The 19,739-nt window shown below is 36.7% G+C and overlaps 1 protein-coding gene across 2 annotated transcripts in view; it reads left to right on the top strand.

The window, feature by feature from the left end:
- Positions 1 to 19,408, top strand: part of LOC127420033 (PR domain zinc finger protein 5-like) — a 147,541-nt gene extending 128,133 nt beyond the window's left edge. For both annotated transcript variants that reach the window (XM_051661967.1, XM_051661966.1), the window contains one exon: positions 18,804 to 19,408. In XM_051661967.1, coding sequence (XP_051517927.1) covers positions 18,804 to 18,968 — 165 coding nt within the window. In that variant the 3' untranslated portion in view covers positions 18,969 to 19,408. The remainder of the gene's footprint in view (positions 1 to 18,803) is intronic.
- The last annotated feature ends 331 nt before the right edge of the window (positions 19,409 to 19,739 follow it).

Below are 19,739 nucleotides of genomic sequence, written 5' to 3'. Positions count from 1 at the left end.
TCACACTCAAGCTGTGTGTGTGTCTGTGTTTGTGTGAGGGTGTTACTATGTTGTCAAAGCTGTGGTGGAAGGACTTCCTGCCAGGCGGACACAAGGACGAAACCACCCTGCACAAACTGACCCATCTCTGACCTTTGAGCGCCTTAAGACACACACAACACAAACACACGCACACACACATTCATTCCATTCCAGACCACATAAAATAACTGTGAACACCTCTTTATCTTCTCACTGGCCCTGAAAAACATTTGTGTCCATCTGTGAATCCATCGTCAGATTCTCTTTTTTTTAAGACACACACTCTTTTGTTTCTCAGACCTGTGTCTAGCCAGTCAGAATTAGTTTTTAAAGACAATATGAAGTAAAAATGGACTCTGTTTACTCTTTTAATACATGTTCCTGGTCTTATGCTTCAAATGTACCTGAGAAGCTCCTACATCCGAGTCAAGCATTTGTTACACAGTAAAAAAAAAAAAAGCTTAGCTGGGATATGTGAAAAAAAAGAATTTCACTGTATATGTGCAAATGTATAATGTGTGATAAATAAATAAAATTATAAAAATTATAATTATAATTAATTAAAATTATAAATTAATTAATTATTGACAATAGAGCAAACTGTGCCCATCCACTTTTCAGCCGTCTTGGTTTCGGAAGTATTTTTCCCATTCATTTTTTTCCATAGGGATTTCATTAAATTCTTCATAAAAGCATTCTAAGCCATGAAGCAAACCAGCCAGCTCCAAGGTGAATCACAATGTTACAAACTTTGATATGAATAATATATATATATATATATATATATATATATATATATATATATATATATATATATATATATATATATATATATCTGAAAATCGTACAAAAAAACAAAGGTACAGGACTGTGTACTTACCATCTTTCATGAGGAAATGAACTACAATCATATGAAGCATTGCATAATGAAAAAAAAAAATGGAAAAATATAAAACTTTAGATTTTAAGTTGTTGCTTATAAGCATAGAAACAATATATTAAAATGTTTTGGCAAAATATTCAGATATTTGCAAGTATTGTATTTTCCGGAAATAAAGCTGCACCTGAATATAAGTCACACCTGGTCAAAATCATGTTGTTCAGGGAAACAAATCACAGCTAAGTCGCATTTTTATATAAGTCGCACTGACAGATTAAATGAGACAGGTACTAGGACCCGGGAGCAGCCGCCAGAGTCCCGACTTCTCTTCATCCGATCAAAAGTCAGACGCGCTCCGTTATGAAGATTTCCTCAGCAAATACACATCTCTTTATATGCTTTGTACTTCTATGCTGTATAGAAATAAACAGCTTTTAGTCTGTGACTAAAACAATATGCCTGTTGTATTCTAATCATTCATTAACTTTAGAGATTGCAAACTTTGCTCTGCACTAACTATCTGGTTAACTAACTGAATGATTTTACTACTTGATAAAACGTCATTTTGTGGGCATGTGAGGAGTTGCGTTTGACAGCGGTCTATGTTGATGGGACAGAATATTTAAGCTGGTTGCATAAGTACTTTTTAAAGGCAAAGTACTCTGAATTGGCCACTTTAAATCACTACTACCGCCTCTTTGACTGATGTTTTCAGCTGTTTGTGTGTAAGCATATGTGTTTTAGTGTGCGTGCGTTTGAACGGCCGACATTAATTACGTAAATTATGTTAATAAGTTGCTTCGGAATATAAGTCGCAGGACCTTTCAGATGATGAAAAAAAAAATGCAACTTACTGTATATTCCGGAAAATACGGTAGTTTAAGAGTGTAGAGAGACCCGATTGCGTCATTCACAGTACGTTATGGCAGTGGGGCAGACGCTTCAGAGATCTTTTGACACACTTTGTTGCCCGCCATTCTCTGATTGATGGATCCTTCTCTCCTGGATCATGGGTAGTGTTCTTCACCTGGAATTCTGCTATTAAACACAAATGTTTAAATGTTGAATATTGAAATAATATGGACTTATGTCTTCAACAGAAGCATCTACCATTAATGAACAACCTCTGAGCTCACGATAGGTCTGTCTTTAAAGTCAGAGTGAATTGCCTTGATGAGCGCTGTTCTATTTTGTGTTTTGATGTATTTCCTACTGAAAATGAAGTGGGGGGCAGGACATGTCAAACGTAAAAATACCCAGTAGGCTTTAGTTTACAGCCACACACACACACACACATAACTTTTTCCGCCATGCTGCTCATATCAGAGCCAGTTATCGAGGAAACTGGAAACTGATCTCATTATTGGCCCGCTTTTCCACTGACTTGAGAACCAAGTGATGATCTAACTGACAACATTAATCCATAACCAGCCCAAAGTGCACACTTTCTTGTCTTTGCTTACGACAAGGCTGGAGCCGTTGTGTATGTCCAGTGCAGATGAATGAGAATCACGCAAGTAAAAGATCACAATATTTCAATGTTTTGAATCACAATACAATAAATATAAAGAATGAAGAACACTAACTCGTGCTTTTTATCCCATAATACCTCCTAAAAATGACTGCATTAACAAATATGAATAAACTCCAGCCAATTTCTTTGCATCTGACTAATGCATGTGATGGAAACCTTCAGGCTTGAAATGCCTCGAACAGAACAGCGAATTCTCTGCTATTCCTCCTTCTAAATGGAACAATTCAACCCAGCAAGCCCGTAACCAAGGAAGTTTGGGGTCTAGAACAGGGTTTTGGGATGGAAACAGCCGAACCTCTGCTCCAGGTTTGTGTTCATGACAGGCTCTTGAAGGGGCAGGATTAAAACTGACTAAAAACTTTTGACTATTGGCTGTGGTCTCGCATACGTCAGCAGAGAAGAGTCAGTCATATCAGCGGAAGAGCATATGACATCTTGATTAAAGATTACGAGGTCAAAAACATATATATGCATGGATGAGTCATGCACAATAAGACTATTAACATGCATTAAGAAAATAAATAGGGTCAATTTTTATTTCATGCCAAAGGTTTTTACTTCAAAGGTTTGTACACTGATCAGCCACAACATTAAAACCACCTGCCTAATATTGTATAGGTCCCCCTCGTGCCCCCAAAACAGTACCAACCCGCATCTCAGAATAGCATTCTGAGATGATGTTCTTCTCAGCACAATTGTACAGAGCGGTTATCTGAGTTACCGTAGACTTTGTCAGTTTGACCATTCTCTGTTGGCCTCTCTCATCAACAAGGCATTTCCATCCGCAGAACTGATGCTCACTGGATGATTTTTGTTTTTGGCACCAACAATCATCCGTGCGATTATCTAATCAGCCAGTCATGTGGCAGCAGTGCAGTGCATAAAATCATTCAGATATGGTTCAGGAGCTTCAGTGAATGTTCACATCAACCATCAGAATGAGAAAAAAATTGTGAACTTAGTGATTTGGACCGTGGCATGATTGTTGGTGCCAGATGGGCTGGTTTGAGTATTTCTGTAACTGCTGATCTCCTGGGATTTTCACGCACAACAGTCTCTAGAATTTACTCCGAATGGTGCCAAAAACAAAAAACATCCAGTGAGCGGCAGTTCTGTGGACGGAAATGCCTTGTTGATGAGAGAGGTCAACAGAGAATGGCCAGACTGGTTCGAACAGACAAAGTCTACGGTAACTCAGATAACCACTCTGTACAATTGTGGTGAGAAGAATAGTATCTTAGAATGCTATTCTGAGATGCGGGTTGGTGCTGTTTTGGCGGCACGAGGGGGACCTACACAATATTAGGCAGATGGTTTTAATGTTGTGGCTGATCGGTATAGGTTATCTTTAAAAATGTAAATAAACAAAAATTATGGGAATTTGACTTACGAACCAGACTGTTGTGCTTTATATGACAAAGATGAGCAGAGTTCAGCTTGCACTGCAAATGCTCATTGAGACGATATAGCATCTAACAATAGGAGTCCAGACAGTGAAGCACACGTTATTCACCTCGTAATACAGTTGGATACTGCAGTCGAGTAGAAAAGCTTACTAGTAACCAACTGCCATTGAGATTAATTGGGATGCTAACGGTTAACTCTTTGTATGTATTATAGACCTCCTTGGTCAAGGGGATAAACCTCTAACTCAAGTATTAAACTTTGGACAGCTTATTGAGAAGTGTGCTGTTTTTTAAATTGATCAGACATATGAGTAGAGACAAGCTTTATGGTATTTACTCTTTAGACAATTGAATCAGACTGAGCGATTTAAAGATAACTCCTACACATACACACACATGTGCAAAGTTTCTTTTCTGTCTGAAATGCTGTTCTAACACTGAACACACTCAGCGGGAGACTATTAAGGATTCTAAACACACACACTGGTGCAGGGCAGTCTTTGCACACACTTTTCAATAAACTAAATGAGAAACATTCCCGTATATTTATTTGATTTCTACAGCAAGCTGCAAGCGTGTCTTTCTACGTTTTGATGGTTTTAAAATGCGTACGAGAATGAAATTGGCTGTTTCCTGCGTTTTTTCTCACCGCACTTGATGTGACAAGTCTTTTAAGCCTGAAGTTATTTGCTCTGAATTCTGCCGCTCTGAAGACAGTTGTGTAAATGGCTTCCATTGATGGTAAATTATTCTGATAATTCTTTTCATGCACAGCATTTTTAAAAAGGCAACGTGCCAGAAAGCATGTTTAATTCAAATTAATTTGAGGCCTTATTATTGACTGGCTCTCTTTGAGTATTTGACTTCATTTGAAGTGGTTTGTGGGATGGTCGAGTCTTTCGTTCATGGCTCCTGTTGAAGTTAAAGAACAAGAACATTGTGATGTTCTGTTATGAAGTGTTTTGATGGTGAATAAAACAAGGATTTGAGTGTTCTGAAATGCTCTAATTCTCCTTTTAAGGAATTTTGTTGGCTCAGATCTTGTTATTCTGATGAGTTGTGTCTCCATACGCAGCTGTTCAGAAATCGAATGGTCTAACAATTGTATATAAAACGGATATTTCCGACTGTAAATTCTGATTAGATGAACAACATTCAAATCTGTTGTAAAATAGCCAACATACAGAATGTACATCTGTGACTGCACATCAGCTGAACATTCATGCCAAGTGTAGTGTAGCCTGAACTATATTACTTGACAGAACTATTGTTAAAGCAATAGTTCACCTAAAAAGTTTCCAAACCCTAATTACTTTCTATCTTCTTCAAACACAAAGGTGATTTTTTTTTATTTATTTTTTTTTTTTTTTAAGAATATCCTATCCGATATGTTGTTCATATCATGAAGGTGAATTGGGACAGGTGCCATCAGAATTGGTGGCAGGATGAAATACGTAAGGGGGAATTTGGAATTTCTGAGGGGGCACACATTTATCATCATACCATAACTACAGTGGCAAGAAAAATATGTGAACCCTTCGGAATTAGCTGGTTTTCTGTATTAATTCGTCATAAAATGTGATCTCATCTTCATCAAAGTCACAAATATAGACAAACACAATGTGCTTAAGCTAACAACACACAAACAATTATAATATTTCATGTCTTTATTGAAAACATCCCATTAAACATTCACAGTGCACTGTGTAAAAAGTAAGTGAACCCTTGGATTTAATAACTGGTCGATCCTCCTTTGGCAATATTAACCTCAACCAAGCATTTCTGGTAGCTGCGGATTAGACCTGTACAACGTTCAGAAGGAATTTTGGACCATTCTTCCTTACAGAACTGCTTCAGCTCAGCCATATTCTTAGGATGTTTGGTGTGAATGGCTCTCTTGAGGTCATTCCACAGCATCTCTATTGGGTTGATATCTGGGCTCTGACTGGGCCACTCCAAAAGGTGGATTTTCTTTTTTTGAAGCCATTCTGTAGTGGATTTACTTTGATGTTTAGGGTCATTGTGCTGCTGCATCACCCAACGACTGAGTTTCAGCTGGCGCACAGCCACCTTGACATTATCCTGTAGGATATCTTGATAAACTTGGTAATTAATTTTTCCCTCTATGCCCAGGGATGTTAGCCAGTTTCAATGATTCCTTCAAGTCTTTAGCTGTCATTCTAGGGTTCTTTTTTACCTCATTGAGCATTCTGCGGTGTGCCCTTTGAATCATCTTGGCTGGATGGCTGGATGGCTGGCTGGAGAGTAGCCACAGTACTAAATCATCTCCATTTATAGATAGTTTGTCTAACTGTGGACAGATTAATATCTAAGATCTTCTAAATAACTTTGTAACCCTTTCCAGTTTTATGCAAAGCAACAATTCTTTATTTGTCTTCTGTCTTTTTTGCGAGGTATGGTCCACATCAGCAAATGCTTCTTGTGAATAGCAAACTCAAAATATTTTAGTGCTTTTTATAAGTCAAAGTAGCTCTAACCCACACCTCCAATCTCGTTTCATTAATTGGATGCCAGGTTTGAAAACTCGACTCTAATTAGCTTTTGTTGACGTTATTAGCCTTGGGGTTCACATACTTTTTCCAAACTACACTGTGAATGTTTGAATGATGTGTTTAATATGTACAAGAACAATACAATAATTTGTGTGTCATTAGTTAAAACGGATTGTGTTTTTTCATTATTGTAATTTAGATGAAGATCAAACCAGATTTTAAGACAAATTTATACATACATGCAGGTGATTCCAAACGATTCACATACTTTGTCTTGCCACTGTTCATGTAACACTGCTAAAATGAATGTGTGTGTCCTGTCGTCACCATCTGAAGGACAGGGCAATTCACGGCTTTTGTAGACATGCAAAACCCTAAAACTATACTTGACGTTCAAAATAAATAGCAACACACACAACATTCCCTGTTCCTTGTCAGTGATAAAATGGTGGAGAAAGGAGCTCTTAACTCTATTTGATGTACAAAACAAGCCCAGACGGGACTTGTGATATAAATTCAGTATTTTTTAGCCTGTGTAAGGTGCATTTTAATTACCACGGAAGCATGGCAAGTCTTAACTATCACTAAAATGCAGAATGAGATGTTTTTGTCTACAAGCACTTTTCATGTGGAGTTCAAAGCGGCAGTTGACGCCCTGACGCGAATCATGAACGTGGCTTCATGACTGCTGTAGAAAAGCGGATAGCCACTGTCTGCCGGCTGATTAACATTGTGGAGGATGAGAGTTTAAGAGATTTAATGGCCATTGCAATGAAATTCAACCTATGGGGAGACTAGTTTTTTCAGTTAGCCAAACTCAAACTGAGATGGTGTTACTTGAATTGGTGATATTTTAGTGCATTTTTATCTTTATACGGTGGAAGACTTTTTTAGGAAAATATTAATAAAGAATTATATTGTTTTAAATTGTTTTGATTTCTTTTCTAAGATGGAACAAAATGCATTTTGACAGGAAAATAAATATACTGTATATATAGTGTCAAATTGTCAAAGTGTCAAATGTAATTAATCATGCTTAACTAAAAAAAAATTATGCGATTAATCGCGATTAAAAAAACTAAGCAACTGACAGCACTCATTTTAATGTTTGTGGACTGGCAACATTCACTTCCATTGTAAGTGCCTTACTGTAACTGCGATTTTTGCTTTTATTTAAATAAAGGGGTGTCAAAATAATTTTTTTGTGGTTAACAACATTATGCCATTCAATTGTCGATTGAGTGAATTGAGGCAGACCGCTACTGGTACAGACAGACAGCAGCTGGAGTGAGAAGGGTTAGTGAAGTAGAAGGACAGGGAGCTGCACAGAAAGATATACTTGCGATGTCACAATTGTTTTTCAATGACAGGTTGTGAGCAGAACAGGCAACAAGCGCAATCCGTGAATCTGCCTGAATATGGAACGCATGACTTGGGCTTTCTCTGCACACAGCGCCACTACTTTATCTCGGTAACAGCATATTACACTTGGGGGAAAAATACGACTGCAAATAGGGTGTTTATACGTAATATAATAATATTTACATTTAATTAAATGTAATAATATTTAAATTCAATCTAATTGGTTACACTTTACAATAAGGTTCCATTTGTTAACATTTGTTAATGCATTAGGTATCATGAACTAACAATGAACAGTATATATTTTACAGCATTTATTAATCTTTGTTAATGCAAGTTAATAGAAATACAATTGTTCTTTGTTAGTTCATGTTAGTTCATAGTGCATTAACTAATGCTAACATATATAACTTTTAATTTTATAGATGTATTACTATATGTTGAGGTTTAATAAACCAAGATTGATAAATGCTGTAAAAGTAGTGTTGTTAACTAATGTTAATAAATGGAACCTTATTGTAAAGTGTTACCATTTAATTAAACGAATTAAATTAAAAAATTACAAAATTTGCTTTTGTATGATGCTGTATCTACAACGTTCAGTATAAGGTCAAAAAGCACTGTCGTATCAGACAGCAGAACTAATTTAATTTAATTTAATAATACTTTAATAATTTCTGTTTAATTATACTTAACATTTAATTTAATCATACTTAAATATGATAAGATATATTTGTTTTATATTCATTTTAATAAAAGGCATGGTCTCTCGTGGCTTATTTAATATATGTAAATAAGCAGTTTTTTTATTCAGATGTAAACACACAAAAATATTTTCACATATACACACAGCCATATACCGTTGTGCTCAAAAGTTTGCATACCCTGGCAGAAATTGTGAAATTTTGGCACTGATTTTGAAAATATGACTGATAATGCAAAAAAACTATCTTTTATTTAAGGATAGTGATCATATGAAGCCATTTATCATCACATAGTTGTTTGGCTCCTTTTTAAATCATAATGATAACAGAAATCACCCAACTGACCCTAATCAAAAGTTTACATACCCTTGAATGTTTGGCCTTGTTACAGACACACAAGGTGACACACACAGGAGTAAATGGCAATTAAAGGTTATTTTCCCACACCTGTGGCTTTTTAAATTGCAATTAGTTTCTGTGTATAAATAGTCAATGAGTTTGTTAGCTCTCACATGGATGCACTGAGCAGGCTAGATACTGAGCCATGGGGAGCAGAAAAGAACTGTCAAAAGACCTGCGTAACAAGGTAATGGAACTTTATAAAGATGGAAAAGGATATAAAAAGATATCCAAAGCCTTGAAAATGCCAGTCAATACTGTTCAATCACTTATTAAGAAGTGGAAAATTCAGGGATCTCTTGATACCAAGCCAAGGTCAGGTAGACCAAGAAAGATTTCAGCCACAACTGCCAGAAGAATTGTACGGGATACAAAGAAAAACCCACAGGTAACCTCAGGAGAAATACAGGCTGCTCTGGAAAAAGACGGTGTGGTTGTTTCAAGTAGCACAATATGACAATACTTGAACAAAAATGAGCTGCATGGTCGAGTTACCAGAAAGAAGTCTTTACTGCGCCAGTGCCACAAAAAAGCCCAGTTACAATATGCCCGACAACACCTTGACACGCCTCACAGCTTCTGGCACACTGTAATTTGGAGTGATGAGACCAAAATAGAGCTTTATGGTCACAACCATAAGTGCTATGTTTGGAGAGGGGTCAACAAGGCCTATAGTGAAAAGAATACCATCCCCACTGTGAAGCATGGTGGTGGCTCACTGATGTTTTGGGGGTGGGTGTGAGCTCTAAAGGCATGGGGAATCTTGTGAAAATTGATGGCAAGATGAATGCAGCATGTTATCAGAAAATACTGGCAGACAATTTGAATTCTTCTGCACGAAAGCTGCGCATGGGACGCTCTTGGACTTTCTAGCACGACAGTGACCCTAAGCACAAGGCCAAGTTGACCCTCGAGTGGTTACAGCAGAAAAAGGTGAAGGTTCTGGAGTGGCCATCACAGTCTCCTGACCTTAATACCATCGAGCCACTCTGGGGAGATCTCAAACGTGTGATTCATGCAAGACGACCAAAGACTTTGCATGACCTAGAGGCATTTTGCCAAGACGATTGGGCAGCTATACCACCTGCAAGAATTTGGGGCCTCATAGACACCTATTAACAAAAGACTGCACGCTGTCATTGATGCTAAAGGGGGAAATACACCGTATTAAGAACTAAGGGTATGCAGACTTTTGAACAGGGGTAATTTCATTTTTTATGATTGTGCCATTCTGTTATAACCTACAGTTGAATATGAATCCCATAAGAAATAAAAGATATGTGTTTTGCCTGCTTACTCATGTTTTCTTTAGAAATGGTACATATATTTCCAATTCTCCAAGGGTATGCAAACTTTTGAGCACAACTGTAATATCTGCAATTCATGTCACAGTGAGCAGCTAAGTGAGACTAATGAGAAGTCTATCAAGGCGTTAAATGTTCTTCATGCTGTTTAAATAAAAAATTGCATTCATTTTATGGAGAAAATGACAGCTGCAATGTCTTTCTGTCTCTCTTCATGGAGATAAGGAATATTGAAGAGATTTTTTTCTTTTGAGAGAGATAAAGTTGATTTATCATGTGAAATGGATTAGTGTGCCATTGGTGACGCATATTTGATGTTGTGTGTAGTGTGGCAGCAGGCCGCAGGTCTGACTGCAGGATTTAACTGAATGCAATTTACTGCTCACTTTGGCTGCAGTTTGCTAACTGACTCTTGAGTGTCTGTTTTGTTGGCAATGTTATTTCCAGTGCTTCTTGCATTGTGTGTGAGTTAGAGTCTGAACGAATGGCATATGGTAATGAAACGGTAAGAAGATTTTATGTGGCTCCCACCCTGGCTTGTAGCTGTTTAGTTATGTTTTGACTCATTCAGTTTTTGGTTGTTTATATGTCTGTTATGATGTCTTTAGCATTTGCCCTCACATCCTCTCTGCAGAAATTGAAGCATGAAGTCATACTAATACACAAAACAGTAGTGAATGGAAGTCTGTAAACAAAGGCTGCTGCGCTAAAGTGAAATATCAAAATAAAAAAATTTCTCTCTTGGGTCTTTTTCATGAGTTATGTAATATAAATCCTCTAATAGCTACCAGACTTATTCATTCTTTCTCCCGTCCTTAAAACAGTCTGCAAATGTCGGCATTATGATGCTAGGGTATTGTGAGTGGTTGCCAGGGCCTTGTTATGCGGTTGTTAAGATGTGCGGGGTTGTTTCCAGAGCATTGCTATGCGGTTTCTGAAGTGTTCTGGATTGTTGGTAGGATGTTGCTAGATGGTTGCTAGAGCATTGCTATGTGGTTGCTAGACACAGACATTAGGGATGCACTGATATTAAAAATTTGGACCGATACCAGTTTCAACAAAAACCAATAGGCCGATACCGATATTTTGCCACTTACCTTATTTTGTCATCAGATCCATGTTTTACTTTGAAATTACGCTTTAAAAATGTACAAAGATGTACAAAAGTTTTTTTTTTTTTTACTGTTCTACCAATAAATAATTTCCATTTAACATGGATTGGATCTGTTCATTACATGACAGGCCAAAATTTTAAAGAGAGCCACAATGAAAGATAAATAGAAGATACAAAGAAAAAATAACTAAATATGATAACATGATGATTGATTATGAAAAAAAAGGTTATTTTGTACCTCTAAAACATTTTTGCACTTCTTTTTTTGCTGTTCAAAACAACAGAACTCACATTTTATATGTATGTACTGTATATGATAAAACATTACAAATACATACAATGCATGTTGAGAAATTCCACAGAAATGTTAACCACATCATGGAAAATAAAAGTTTTTAATGAAAGAAACAAAACACCCTTTTAAATTCTGTATTATAGTGGTATCATAGATAATGAATTATGCTGTTCAGACCACTACAGGGCGCCGCTTGTTCAAACAGTGCTGACTGAAGCTCTGAATGCAGAAACACAGCCTATTAAGGTTTAGTAACCTTTGCAAGGCCATAATGTGATTTCAGTCTTACTTCAGTTAATCATGCAGTATTAATGGATATCATACCGATGTCTCAGAGGTCAAAGTCTGCTAGTTTCAAGCGTTTTGGATGGTTTCCCTCATCATGTAGCCTACAGGTAAGTGGTGATTTCAGAACTGTCATGTCTGTAACGCTGTTACTAATTAATTAAAAATAAATCATCGGTTTTCCAAATCTGCGTTTTCATGCTTAACCCATATGCCGATGGTTTTAATTTGGTCAATAATTGGCCGATAAATATCGGCAACCGATACATCAGTGCATCCCTAATGTTCATTTATGTCTAAAGTGAGCATTGTTGGGCCTCATGTATTCAGATAGAAGACAAAGGCAGGCCTAACACAAGTCGTAAAACCTAACTCAGGCCCCCACACACCAAGTCGTAAATCTTACTGATAAAAATCGCGCCAAAATCAAACAAAGGGAGTCCAAAACAGACTACAAATCCCATGAAGCCTTGCTCACTGAAGGATCGAACTCTCAACTCCTATTGGATGAGGCATACAACAGAACGTCCCTCAAACCATGACATCATCAGGAGTAGAAATACCTCTGAAATGCTTCCGGGATTTGCTTCCAGCAACTTTGTTCACCGAGTATAGACGTAGCTCATCACTGCTCTCAGGTGCAACCTCGTGGCACAAGGAAGTAACGTCCCACTTGAAACTGTGGCCATACAATCTCCATCTCGCTGGACGAGTTGAGATTACTCTGTGTTCAACCGAACACTCTAAAGGATCCGAAGGAGACTGCCGAGCAATCCGCATCTTCCTCCGTTTGCCTGCAGAAGTGAAGAGATTAAAGATTTCTCTTCCATCTTCAATCAAGTCGACATTTCTGATTTCTCTGCCAGCCTGCCGAGAAGCAGTCAGCCGTACGCCTGCCAACAGAGCGAGGAAACGGCCTCCCGTCATCACCCGAACCTCAAGGAACCGGGTCGGAGTTAAAGGACGGAGGAACACACACTCTACCTGTGTCCTCATGCGATTCAAGTAAGAAGTTTACGTCTGGGCAGAGATAGAATATCATAGTGTGTTATTCTTGTGTTTCAAGGTTTCTGCTTGTACAGTTTACGGACCGCCATGTCCGCTCATTATTAATATTCAGGGTATTAATTATCACGAATTTGCTTTGCTGTATTGTGGTCCAACCAAATTGGACTGCTGTGCAATTTCGCTATCGCGGGTGAGACTGGTAAACTGAGTTTGGAAGAACACGGGACTATTTTACGAGCCGTCCACCGCGTCTCTGAGTGATAAACTAACAGCTGCTTTCTCTCCCACGATCGCGAAATCGGCTTTAGGGCCATCACTTTATTCTCTCTCTCTCTCTCGTACTAACCACACACACACACACACACTCACTCTCACACACACACCCTCATGTGTTATAGGATTATTTTGATTTCCATATCTAATCATATCACTGTTTAGTTTGTAGTTGTAAGTCGGAAGTTTATTGACTGCATTGTATTAATTATTAATTGATATTACTGCATAAATAAACTTTGTTATATTACAAAGAGAAGTGTTTTGGTTTGTTTTGCATACACTTGTGTCATGCTGACGGGATGTCAGTGCTCGGATGCAAGCCTTCATTCATTGTTTTTTTTCCCGAAAATCGATATTCTTCGGATGTCGATTTTCCTAAGAAAACAATCTAATATTGAGACTGTTATACTATCTGGTTATTAGTCCCTGATTCCAGGGTGGTGCCCCGTCAATGTTAATCCTTATTAATATTCTATTGATTTTTGATAATTGATCATTATCTTTGATGATTGTTGAATTTGAATGATCAATAAGTTAGTGTTAATTTGAATTAATGTTTTATCGATGTTAATGATTAGTGATTATCTTTGATAATTGTTGATTTAAAGGATTAAAAAAGCTAACATTGATTCTCATCAATGTTCTATTGATTTTAATAATTAATTATCTTTGATAATTATTAATTATTGCTAATAACCAAATCTGCTCCTAAACGTAGCGCACTACATTTACTGGAGCCCCATATGAGGTTTTAATGAGTTCGATTCAATTAATTAATTTAAATATTAATTAATAACTAAAGAAATAATTATTAATTATTTCTGATAGTAACACTGATCTAAACAACCAGTAAAGCCCTACAGCATTAACAGCAGTACAAAAGGATCTAAATATCGGACTTGAGGAAAAGTATTGATGTATTATAATCATACAGTGAAGACCTGTAATTTAAAATTTTATAAATGTAAAATGTAATTTTTTATGTATTCCGTTAGATTACTCAAGCTCAGTAATGTATTCTAAATACTTTGGATTACTTCTTCAGCACTGGTAGATTTTTTCACTTGTTTTGACTATAAAAACTCTGCCAGTACAGTAAGACAAAATACACATGTTAAAAATACATTCTCTGAAAAACCTAAATATCTTATGCAGTGTTGTTTCTAAAACAAGATTAATCTAATTGATCTTGTTTTAAGGATTTTTTTGATATTTTTACAGGAAAACAATAAAAAACATTATCAAGAATACAGTTTTTTGCCCTAATATCAAAGGTCTTACAAGAAAAAAAGAAATTATGATCCAACGTGTATTTTCTTGATAAAAAATATGATCGTGCCTGGTAACGTGCATGTAAAATGGCTAGAAATAGCATTTTAGCTTAGCATAAAGCTGACAATTTACACAAGGTTTATTTCTATTTCTTCTGCTCCAAATTTACTTCAAACTTACTTCTCTGTCTGCTCGTATGAATGTAACACATCATAAGAAAGAGTTTCACCGCTGTTCAAATGCACTTTGGATCGCATCATTTATATATGTGTAAATGTTTTCCATCTGAAAAGACTAAATATTAAATGAAACAAATGACAATAAAATGCAAAGTAATCTCTTCAGTAATCAAAATACTTTTTGAATGTACAGTTTTGCTCAAAAGTTTGCATACCCAGGCAGAAATTGTGAAATTTTGGCATTGATTTTTAAAATATGACTGATCATGCAAAAATACTGTCTTTTATTTAAGGATAGTGATCATATGAAGCCATTTATTATCACATAGTTGTTTGGCTCCTTTTTAAACCATAATGATAACAGAAATCACCCAACTGACCCTAATCAAAAGTTTACATACCCTTGAATGTTTGGCCTTGTTACAGACACACAAGGTGACACACACAGGTTTAAATGGCAATTAAAGTTTAATTTCCCACACCTGTGGCTTTTTAAATTGCAATTAGTGTCTGTGTAAAAATAGTCAATGAGTTAGTTAGCTCTCACGTGGATGCACTGAGCAGGCTAGATACTGAGCCATGGGGAGCAGAAAAGAACTGTCAAAAGACCTGCGTAACAAGGTAATGGAACTTTATAAAGATGGAAAAGGATATAAAAAGATATCCAAAGCCTTGAAAATGCCAGTCAGTACTGTTCAATTACTTATTAAGAAGTGGAAAATTTGGGGATCTCTTGATACCAAGTCAAGGTCAGGTAGACCAAGAAAGATTTCAGCCACAACTGCCAGAAGAATTGTTCGGGATACAAAGAAAAACCCACAGGTAACCTCAGGAGAAATACAGGCTGCTCTGGAAAAAGATGGTGTGGTTGTTTCAAGGAGCACAATATGACAGTTCTTGAACAAAAATGAGCTGCATGGTATATTACCAGTTCTCCAAGGGTATGCAAACTTTTGAGCACAACTGTAACTATATTCTAATTACCAATTATTTAAATTGTAACTGCAGTCACTTATATTTTGTATTTTAAATACGTAATCCCGTTACATGTATTCCGTTACTCCCCAACCCTGTCCAAACATTAACTTTACTTTTACTGAATATTTGATGCAGCTGTTAAAATCTTCAAGCACACTTTTCTTCATTTGTATCTGTGTTCTATTGTATTTATTTGTTCTTTTGCTTATATCAAGATAAAAACATCATAAATATGGATTTATTAACCATGCAATTGTTGGTTGTGTTCATTACTATTTCTGTAAATTAAATTCTGTAAACCAAAATCAGATTGGGAAATCCGGATCAATATTGCAAGCACTTGAAGTCAACATGCAAATGGCTTACTTATCCTCCTAGGTAGGGTTGCACCAGCTGTGCGTAAGGTCTCACTTAAGTTGAGACGTAAAGTTCACACTAAGGGCTTAGTCACTACTAGTTAGTTTGTAACTAAGTCAGTGCTTAATTTGGTTGCACCACCTGTTCTTGAGGCAAGACTTAAATAGTAGGTCGTAAGCTCTCCGTAAAGTAATGCGAAGTCGCATAATATGACATTTTACCTGTATTGATCCAATACGCAGCCTTCAAATTTGTACACAGAAGTGTTAAAAAGCCATGAATTTTAATCTGATCTTGTTACGGTTGATGTTCAAACCTTGTTTATTCACGTAACTGTCAGCTGTAATAAATTATATCCCCATTGAAATACAATATGTAATAAAACAAGATTTCATTAATGGTATATTTAGCAAACAATATTCAACAATAACTGTATCTAAAATGAATAAGGGGCAATAAATAAATAAATACTAATTCAACAGGCTGGAAAAATAGACATTTATTCATTCTAATTTTCATTTACAAGGAAAGTGCACTGTTAGATCGGTTTCATCGGTTTTTTAAATAATGTTTTCTCCCGTAAATTTAAACGAGCGTAATGCAACATCATCATATAGGCTATGTCGAAAGAACTGAAGGTGTCAACCAAAAATTGAGCTCATTGATGTCATTTAATGAGTCTGCTTTTTTATTCCATTCGTTACTCCTGGTCGGAGGCTTACGTAAATATTTAGTTTATGCATAGGGTTACATTTTACCTAAGTTTAATGGTGCAACGGTACCATATTTAGGAGTGCGTAAATTGTGACTTAGTGCCCATTTACACCACAACTAGGCTAAGTTGTAACATACGTATAGCTGGTGCAACCAGCCCCTGAGACCCAAGCATGACTGCGGTGTGCATTTTCCATTTCCCTTTTTTATTTGTAACTAGTAGCACCTCATAAACAAGCAAAAAATAAATAAAATCCAAGAGGGAAAAGTTTTGCTAAAAATGTATGGCAACATATGTGGACATTGGGACTAAGTAGTGAAATAGTAAATAATACCAAGCTATACAAAGTCAGTTTTATTTTCGTTAAATTTTTATTTATTTTTTCTTCCCAATTTGGAATGCCCAATCCCCAATGCGCTCTAAGTCCTCGTGGTGGCGTAGTGACTCACCTCAATCCGGGTGGCGGAGGATGAATCTCAGTTGCCTCCACATCTGAGACCATCAATCCTCGCATCTTATCACGTGGCTTGTTGAGCGCGCTACCATGGAGACACAGCGCCTGTAGAGGCTTCACACTATTCTCCGCGGCATCCACGCACAACTCACCACGCGCCCCACCAAGAGCGAGAACCATATTATAGTGACCACGAGGAGGTTACCCCATGTGACTCTACCCTCCCTAGCAACCGGGCCAATTTGGTTGCTTAGGAGACCTGGCTGGAGTCACTCAGCACGCCCTGGATTCGAACTCACAACTCCAGGGGTGGTAGTCAGCGTTTTTACTCACTGATCTAACCAGGCCCCCATCAAATTGTTTATAATGTTTCCAGGAGTGTTGGTTATTCACGTTTTTGAGATGTTACAGACATTACATCAGAAATTTGCATAATTAATTCTGATTCAAAGTAATGGCCAGCATCATCCAATCACTGCCAACCATGTTACAATAAAATTAAACATTATAAATTCTGAATCTATGTACTGATTATCATTGTCCCATATCTGCCAAACAAGTTCAGTGGTCCAAACATAATCTGCAGCCTGAAACTGAATTTTTGGTCATTTTAGGAGTGAATGTACTTAGAGAGCTATAGGATGCTCCCTTGCTCCCTATTTAGTGAATGACTTAACCTCCAGTTTGCTGTCTGTCTTCACTGGTCTTTCATCCTAACTCCATATAAAGCCACAGAAAGTAAAATTTTTCAGCTTTTGGATGAACCTATTGATTCTCAATGTGAAAATGCACAGTGAATATAGGAATGCATATTGTACAGTGATAACAAAATAAAATAACAAAATGTATATTAAAATTAAGCAAAAATGACCCACAGATGTGTTAATGTTGAAAGTTATTCAAAATAACTAACAAGTTTTTCAACTTTTGAGGGAATAATGTCCCAAAATGTGGACATCATGTTTATCAGTGTGCTGATGCACGAAAAATGAATTAATTTTTTTAAAGCGACATATCAAACGAAACCAGAGATGCTACACTTTACACCCAAACAGTTTTCAATGAAAAAAACATAAAGAGGTTTCTTACCAGAGGCACTTTTGTTGGCTCTGTGACCATAGAAGCACCTCAAGAAAATCAACGCCATGCTGTTGTGTCGTGTGACTCAGTGCGGGAGAAGCTTAACCCTTAAAAAACAGTCTAGAGTCTTGTGAATAATATTCAGTCAGATTCAATTAATTAAAATGATGTGTTGCATGGAGCGAAGCCAATATACCATGTCCACGCATGTGGACGCTGGGCCATATGAAGTTAAAGTTGTCTCTGCGTATTAAAAATGAAGTTTGTAATGTAATTTCTTTGCCACCAAATGGATTTGCAAAAATAAACGTTGTTTTCAAATCAGCTTTCTGAATACACCCCCGCCTGCTGTTGGTCAAACAAAGAGATAGTCCCACCCCCAACTCACAGCATTGGTTGTTGGGGTGGGTCGGAGCAGGTCGCTCAAAACAAACTGCCATAGCGCCACAGAGAAAGAGTGTTTACAGTTTTTGAGAAAATTAACCAATGAATGTCTTACTTATAGTTGTCTCTGCATATTAAGCTGGGACAGAAGAAAGGATTTTAACACTAAAAAATGTACATACTTCAGCTTTAAAATGGGATAGGAGAAAGTATTTTATCATTGAAAACATTTACCTCCAGGTTTCGTTATATTGAGATTCCTAATTTTGTGTGTGTATTACAGGTGTGCGACCTGTCGTTCAGTCTGAAGAAGATGTTGATCAGACACAAGCTGACCCATAACCCAAACAGACCCATGGCTGAATGCTCACTGTGCCACAAGAAATTCACCCGCAATGACTACCTCAAAGTCCATATGGAGAATGTCCACGGAGAGACAGAAGGATAGGAAATCATACACAATAACCGCACATACAGTATTTACAGTCGCACACGTTCAAATCATGTCTGCAACAGCTATACAAAGGATGCATACATAGAGTTAGTATATACAACACAGATTTACAAGCACATTGATATACTTTCACAAATGTGCTCATTGCACACACTCTAATTCCATTCCAAAGATCTGCATTATCCACATGTATGGAAAGCATGAAAATGTGCAATTGTACAGAGATTTACAAACAAAGTATATCCATTATATTGCTACATTTCCTTTTTCTATAATGTCTGTTATTCATAGTTTTTAATAAATGTTGCGTGACCAAAGACCATGTTTTGTGAATTTTCTACAACCTTGTTTGTTGTTTTTAAATGTTGTTTGCATTTAACTGTATAATTCAATATTTATCATGTTATATTTGAAGTACAGTATTACTTAAGGTTCACATGAGGTTTTTGTTTGATTGTCAGATTAACATCTTGTGGTTCCAATTTGAAAATTTTGCTATGCATTTGGCTTTGGTTTTGATGAATGAATGATTGAATCGCTGATATGACTAATGTGGTCATTCTGATTTTTTATTTCTTTGGTCAAATAAACATTTTTCTCTACCCAGCCCCTTCCATTCACAGCATATATATTGAAGTGCACTCTGGAATACAGAGGATATATTTTCTTCCCAGATCATCATTTTCATTTGTTAATTATAAACATTTTGGTCTTGGTAAACTCTTGGTGTCAGAGGAATCGGATGTGCTTTGATACTTGATTAGA

This window comes from Myxocyprinus asiaticus, chromosome 29 (assembly GCF_019703515.2).
Source record: "Myxocyprinus asiaticus isolate MX2 ecotype Aquarium Trade chromosome 29, UBuf_Myxa_2, whole genome shotgun sequence".
Lineage (NCBI taxonomy): Eukaryota > Metazoa > Chordata > Actinopteri > Cypriniformes > Catostomidae > Myxocyprinus > Myxocyprinus asiaticus.
The sequence above is the reverse complement of the archived record's forward strand: the minus strand, read 5'-3'. Positions and strand labels throughout refer to the sequence as shown.